The sequence below is a fragment of the Alnus glutinosa genome, chromosome 11 (genome assembly GCF_958979055.1).
Source record: "Alnus glutinosa chromosome 11, dhAlnGlut1.1, whole genome shotgun sequence".
Lineage (NCBI taxonomy): Eukaryota > Viridiplantae > Streptophyta > Magnoliopsida > Fagales > Betulaceae > Alnus > Alnus glutinosa.
In genome coordinates, this window is record NC_084896.1 from 19955984 (window position 1) to 19963634 (window position 7651).

Below are 7651 nucleotides of genomic sequence, written 5' to 3' on the forward strand. Positions count from 1 at the left end.
GACACGCTAACGTTCATATCAATACCTAATATCAATATCATATTATTGAGCGCCAAATAATGATTTTCAATCCATTACAAAGTTCACAAGACTATTATGTTGTCTATATATATGTATTGTACGAAATTTATATTTAAGGTAGAAAACACATTAACATGTATATCATTTACACTCTAAAACATTTTGAGCATTGCTTAAACAAAAATGCAAAATGAAAAACAAAAAAGTGATAACGTAGGAGAAAAATTGAACACTTAATCAAACAATAAGAATCTCAAGTTAAGTGTACTTCTTACCAATTTAGCACGTATGCAAAAGTGACAAGGATGGAGGAGCTACATCGTATGAGGTAGACAATGAATAATTGGTGTGACTATTGCTTAAATATGGCTACCGTCCTTCCACATAGTTAGTAGAAACATTAGGAATAGAGAGTGACATTGCATGTCTATTCACTGGTAGAGCAGGATGTGTTGGCCCCGGCATAGTTAATGGGAGAATAGGCAATGTAGTCTCAAAATTGAGAACATGAATTGTTTCCCTTATTGAAGGCCTAAGGTTTCGATCAGGGTGAGCGCACCAAAGCCCAACAATCATCAAACGCTCCATTTGCTGCTCATCAAAATCTCCATCCAGCCTTGGGTCAGCTGCTTCAATTACCTTTCCTATTCCATAGAGCTGCCAAACCCACTCCACCAAGACTACTTGATCTTGAGGGGCAATGGTCTTGATTGGTTTTCTTCCGCAAGCAATCTCTAAAGCGACAATTCCAAAACTATAGACATCTGACTCCTTGCTAGCATTACCGGTTGTGACACATTCAGGAGCCATGTAGCCCATGGTGCCTGCCAAAACAGTGGTTTGTGACCCCTTCACATGGTCCACAAGCCTAGCTAGCCCAAAATCTCCAAGCTTAGCATTAAAGTTTGAATCAAGCATAATGTTGCTCGATTTTATATCCCTGTGCACCACGCATTGTTCCCATTCCTCGTGCAAGTAAAGCAACGCTGACGCCAATCCTTGAGCAACTTTGTACCTTGTTTCCCATATCAATAAGCTTTCTTCTGTAAAAAGATGTGAATCTAAGCTTCCATTGGGCATGAACTCATAGATGAGTAAGAGTTCTCCTCTTTCATGGCACCAGCCAATCAGTTGCACCAAATTCCTATGTCTCAATAGACTTATGATTTTTACTTCTGATGCATACTCCTTTATCCCCTGTTTTGACCCTTTTGACACCCTCTTAACAGCAACGAAGGAGTTTGAGCCCCTTAAAAATCCTCTATAAACCCCACCAAATCCACCCTGACCCAGCTTCTCTTCATCATTGAAATTATTGGTGGCATGAGCCAATTCTTTAAATGAGAACCTCTTTGGTCCTGTTTCCCTTTGAAATTCATCATCCATGCACCTGTCAAAGGCAAGATCCTCTTCTGTATAACTTTTATTCCTCTTACACAAGCCCAATAGAATTAAAGCAAACCCACCAAACAAAAGAGATCCACCAACACCCAAACCCACCGCTAATCCTAACATGTTGTTTTTCCTTTGATTGGGGGCCGGATTCGGACTTGGATTGGGACTCGGACTGCCTACCAAATTTGAAGTAAAATTCCATGTGTGAATGCTATGCTTTGCAGTAGAACCTCCTGTTAAGGCTGAGAATCCAAAAGTTACCAATTCAGATAGGTGATTTCTCAAATCAATATTATAAGAAAGGGACTGCCATACAATAGCATTGTTTCTGAGACCAGTGAAGAGAACGCTCAAATTATGAGAACTAGAATTATAAGTAATCCGAGCTTCGTTAACTCTCCCTTCCATAATAGAAATATTACCCCCCGACCATGAGACATTAGCAACAGATTTCATGGAGTTTATATCAATACCTACATGTACGCCAGGCGGATCCCATAGCTTTGTAATTCTGTCAACGTTTGAAAAGATGTCAAACTCCACCGCGACAAAAGGGTTGTTTGTTGAGTTTAATGTCTCGTTATATCTGGTGAGACCCATATAGCGACCATATGGGGCTAGGAAGAACGCAAGCCCATCTCCATAACTAGCACTATTTTGAGAATCAATTACAAACGAAAAATTGGTAGTGAAATCTGTGAGGTTTCCGGATGCCTTGTCCCACATGTGCATAGGACGGAAATACGTGGCTTGAGCTATTGCATCCATGACTGAACTGGTAAGTTGGATGGCTTGGTTGGAAATAAAAGCTGTGTCACATATTAGAGGGGAGCCACGCTTACAAAAATCAGAATCGAATCTTGGGAAGTTGAAGGATAAAGCACTTGTAAATGGGCGTAGTGGTGAGAACAAACTGGCGAACATTAATAAGAGATAAAAGAGGATTAGGAGCTTTGGAAATTGGAGGTGTTTGATTTTGAAGTTGTAGAAAGCCATGATTCGAACTTGGAAGGAAGGTTGGGTTTGATGAGAAGAAATTGGAGATTGTAATAAGAAGAGCTAAACAAGTGATTATATAAGCTGTGGTTTGAGTAGGGAGACCGATAGGCTGAAACGGGACTCAATTAAGTCGTAGATTATGTATTCAGTCGGGAGGGAGTGCGCGTGTGAAAATTCTCCAGGACTCGGTCATGATTTGAACTTGGGAGAGAAGTTGGGTCAGAATAATTGCAGATTGTAACATGAAAAGCTAAAATAAAGTGGAAGTACTTAATAAGAGAGAAGCCAACCATTATACGTCTTCAAACTAACACGGTAAACATTAGCGGATTTAATTGGCTTACAGTGCTCTAAAAAAAAAAAAAAACAACAGTATTTAAGCTCTAATTATTTTTAGAGTTCTGATTTAATTTGACTTCTTTTTTTTTTTTCATGAAACTCTTGAAAATTTAGGAATAACTTTTGAGGCAAAAATTTAGAAAGTAGAGCATTTTCTATAATTGAGAGTGTTACAAAAACACCCCCGACACACTCATTACACACCCACCTTCTTATATAGGTGGAAACCATCATTACATGAGCCCAACCTCATATAAAAGGGTAGATGTGTAATAGGTGTGTCGTGTGTGGGAAGTATTTCTTTAAGTTTTCCTCATATAATTATATTGAAATGTCGAGGTACAGAAATAGTCTAGTCACTCTCGCAGGGTCTTCAATTGAAGGGATCCACCAGTTTTAGTGTTTTTATTTTACGTTGTTTTGTTAGTTCTTACTTTATGTACTTATATAGAAATAAAAAAAGGAAAGGAAAACATATGAAAAAAAAAAAAAACCTTGAATTATTGGTCGTTCTTAAAATAGTTTTATAAAGTGATAAGTGTACTAAAATGACACATCAAATTATTAAGATGTGCTAAAATTATCAATTTTTTTTTTATTATATTTCTGTAACACCCTTACTCTTAAAAAGAATTATTCATACTGCAGTCAAATTTGATGTACCATTCAAAAATTATTTTCAACAATTTGATCAATTGGATGTGATAGATATAAATTTCCACGATCAAATTCATTTATGTTACATACCATATAAAAGGGAGTATTGTACGCTAAAACAACAATACATTTTTGTCTGCTGAAAAGAAATAAATATTTGCGTTGGTAGGTAGACATGCATACCCATACCCTTAATTTGATCAATTGGATGTGATAGATATGAATTTCCACGATCAAATTCAATGGAGGATGAAGGAATAGGTGTAGCCAACTCATCTGGGTCAGTTGTTCCTCTTTATTTCCACGATCAAATGTTGAAACAAGTTGAGATGTGATAGATATAAATGTAGAAACAAGTTGGAATGTTATAGATATAAATTTCCACGATCAAAATTCAATGGAAAAAACGTAGAGTTGATTGTCAATTAATGTCGGGTCCTCTTTATTTTGACAACTGACAAGCAACTATCCGTTTTATCCAAACCAACGAGCACGCCAAGCTTTGCTTGCGCAAAAGTAGCTCAAATAATTAATTATATTGAAATGTCCAGGTACAGAAATAGTCAAGTCACCCTTGGAGGGTCTCAGTGGAAAGGATCCACCAGTTTTAGTGTTTTCATTTTATGTTGTTTTGTTAGTTCTTACTTTATGTACTTATATGAAAGAAAAAGGAAAACATAAAAAAATAAAAATAAAAAATAAAAAATAAAAAAAAAAAGTTTACCAAACAGTTCCTCTTTAATTTAACGACCGACAAGCAAGTCTCTGTTTTTTCCAAACCAACAAATACGCCAAGCTTTTTTCAAAAGTAGTACATATTGAAATGTCCACGTAAATTGCCAAAGTCTTTTTTTTTTTTTTTTTTTAATTTTTTGTTTAACATTGGGAGAAGAAAAACATGAAGAGATATAATTCTCTACCTCTTAAATATATAATTTTTCACAGCCTTGTCTATGTAGTAAGATGGTCCCCCACTGTATTTTATTTAAAAAAAAAAAAAAAAAACTCTAAAGCTAATGGGAGACCGTCTTGCCACATACATAAGGTGGTAAAAAGTTGTATATTTAGGTGGTGGAGAATCATATCTCAAATAAGAAAAATTAAATTAAGCGAATGAGCTCCATAACCATAAAACCCAAATGAAAAAAATTAAAAAAGTAATACAAATAGAAACACGTTCGGTAGGTAAATTGCCAATTCTATTCCCTTGCCGTGGGCCTTTTTTGGTCTTGAAAAAAAATTTAAACTCCTAAGTAACCTCAACTAAATATGTAAAGCAGTAAAAAGAATTAACATAGATATTTAGTTACGAAGTGAAAACTCTTTGCAGTAAAGAGAAAAACCACTTCGAGGCAGCCAAACTCAGGAAATTAATCACCAAAAGAAATGTCTAATTACAAGAAGTACGTACTCACAACTATTTAGAGTAGTCATTCTCTTAAATTTTAACAAGCGCCTATTTGTCTGTTTCTCTCCCAAACCCGTCTGGAGAGTTCTTCTATTGATCTCTTAACTGGAGCTCCTTTTCAAATAGACTTCAACGGTTAAACAGTTACAATAATAACAAACAAAAACTCTAAGAGATATACATGTAAACGCTTATGTTTAATAAACCTTCTTTTAGCATAATGGAATTCTCTATAGGAATTATTGATCAAACATTGCCTAGAAGCCCCTCTAAACAGGCTTTGGAAACCCTCAAATAAGTCATGAACAATTTCTTAGGCGGCGGTGTCCGGATAGGTCAACACATGTCCAGACATCTATCGGTAAGTGAATATTTTGGTAAAGCGTGTCCGGACAGGTAACCCTAATATTCAAACCTTTGCATGAAAAATCTTCTCTATCCGCCGTTCTTCACTTATGTCCAAACATCTTGCAAACGTTTTGACAGTTGGTATGTTTACTAAGTTTTTTTTTAATGGTCTGATGCCCAGTACTCTTGATTTACATTGTGTTTTACTGTTTGAGGCTTTGAGCCTTGAAAGGAAAAGGAAAACGTTTTTACCGTTTGAGCCTTAAAAAATTCTTATACGTTTTGACCGTTGCTTGTTAATGTTTTGTCATGGTCTTTAAGAAAAAATCTGATGCTCACTCTTACTTACTCTTATACGTATAAATGACTTCTTCTTGGCTCAAAATTCAGTACGTACAGTGTCAATATATTCCACCGTGAATAATTTTTCAGCCATTACAATATTTTAATTATTTAAGTGTGGCTTGTAGTCCTTTATCATCTTTTATCAAATAGTTGTTTTATTTGATTTTCATTTTTGAAAGTGTGTTCTTAACAAAGATAAACGCTATAATCTAATCTTAAGAAGTTGCGTATCAGGAGATCTAATCACATCGAATTATAGACTCCGAGAAACACAAATCAATCTTTAAAGACAACACTCTTGCGTGATTCTATAATATTGTGAAAATTTTTTTTGCTTTAATTTTAATCTCTTGTACTGTGTTTATTTTATTATTATTATTTCGAATTAATATGGTCTAGCAATAATAATAATATTTGTAATTAATTATTTATTTAACAATTATTTATTTAATTGTTATTTTTATATTGATATTATTTTATTTCAACAAAAAATTTGTGTACCATCTAAAAATTATTTCCAACAATTTAATCAATTGGATGTGATAGCTATAAATGTAGAAACAATTTGGAATGTGATAGATATAAATCTCCACGATCAAATTCAATAGAAGATGAAGGAATAGGTGTAGCCAACTCATCTGGGTCAGTCGTTCCTCTTTATTTCCACGACCAAATGTAGAAACAAGTTGAGATGTGATAGATATAAATTTCCACGATCAAATTCAATGGAAAAAACGTAGAATTGATTGTCAGTTAATGTCAGTTCCTCTTTATTTTGACAACTGACAATGAACTCTTTGTTTTTTTTCAAACCAGCCAGCACGGCAAGCTTTAATTTGCTTGCGCAAAAGTAGTTCATATAATTAATCATATTGAAATGTCCAGCCTGTCCAGGTACAGAAATTGCCAAGTCTAATCCCATGCAGGTACAGAAATTATTAACTTGTCCTTGTTTTGGTTTACCCACATGGGTCTGTACTGTTTTCTTTTATGTTTGTCAGGCATCCAATGTCCTTTAGATTCTTTTGTCTTTGGGGTCGTTGAAAACCAATGCATTGAAGGTCAATTTTCACGCGCTTTTGGGACAGCCGGATTCAAACAGGCACTCAACATATTCCTTACTCCTTAGTAAATATAGAAAAATGTTTAAAAAACACCCATTAAACACTTTTTCTCTCACATGAAGTGAAGCCCACCCCAAGAGAGTAGGGAGTGTGTAACCAGTGTTTTTGTAACACCCCTGTAAATATATATATGTCAATTAGTCACAGGATAATAATTTATAATTAAATAGGGATTATGTTTTATTTAATCTCAAGAACTCGCATTTGTATTATTTTAATACATCAAACTACTATTTTGTCACATTTAAGCTCTTTCTGATAGGGTCAGCCGTCTCTTTGGATGAAAATGTGGTCATGTGTCATGCACATAATCACTTTTCTGACTGCCTTTCTAGCTATAATACCTCTCATTTCTTTAAAACCAAAATAATGAACTTAATTTTTTTGTTTTTTTGTCAAATTCACCGTTCCTTTTCCGATGAAGATACAACCGATTGATATTGATTCTCAAGCATCGAGGAATCCAATAGTTCGGGCTGATGCTACCAAACCGATTTTGAAATTGCGGCTCAAGAGGCTCATCGACCAGCAATTAACCTAGCGTCCTCAAAATCTTGTCGGCGAAGAAGCTGAGGGTTGGCGAGGTGGCACAATTATGTAGAAACAAGTTGGGATGCAATAGATACTAGGCCTCTTTGATAAACTCCTCTCCTTCAGTCTTTTTTTTCTCATTTCTAAAAATAGAAAGTCAACATTAAAATATTGTGACTTTTTTTATTTTTTATATCACATCAATTACCCTTTTATTATTATTTAAAAAAACAACAAAACGAGATTTTTATCACTTTTTTCATAAAAAATTTAACTTTTTTTACTTTATGTCACATCAATAACATTTTATTCATATTAAAAAAAAAAAAAAATTCTCACCACAAAGTTACCAAATAGGGCCTTAAATTTTCACGCTCAAATTCAATACAATGTGAAGCAATCAGTTCCTATTTAATTTGACGTTTGACAAGCAAGTCTCCATTTTTTCGTCTCCATTTTTTCCAAACCAACAAGCACGCCAAGC

The 7651-nt window shown here is 34.6% G+C and overlaps 1 protein-coding gene across 2 annotated transcripts; it reads right to left on the bottom strand.

The window, feature by feature from the left end:
* Positions 1 to 254: 254 nt before the first annotated feature.
* On the bottom strand, positions 255 to 2716 carry LOC133882252 (L-type lectin-domain containing receptor kinase IX.1-like). Of its 2 annotated transcripts, XM_062321378.1 has the most exons (2): positions 1894 to 1976; positions 260 to 1658 (listed from the first exon to the last, which is right to left on the bottom strand). In XM_062321378.1, the coding sequence occupies exons 1-2, from the start codon at positions 1913 to 1915 to the stop codon at positions 391 to 393; spliced, it is 1290 nt and encodes a 429-aa protein (XP_062177362.1). In that variant the 5' UTR covers positions 1916 to 1976; the 3' UTR covers positions 260 to 390. The 2 variants fall into 2 exon arrangements, with proteins under 2 accessions (XP_062177361.1, XP_062177362.1); XM_062321377.1 differs by having other exon boundaries at positions 255 to 2716.
* Positions 2717 to 7651: the final 4935 nt, after the last annotated feature.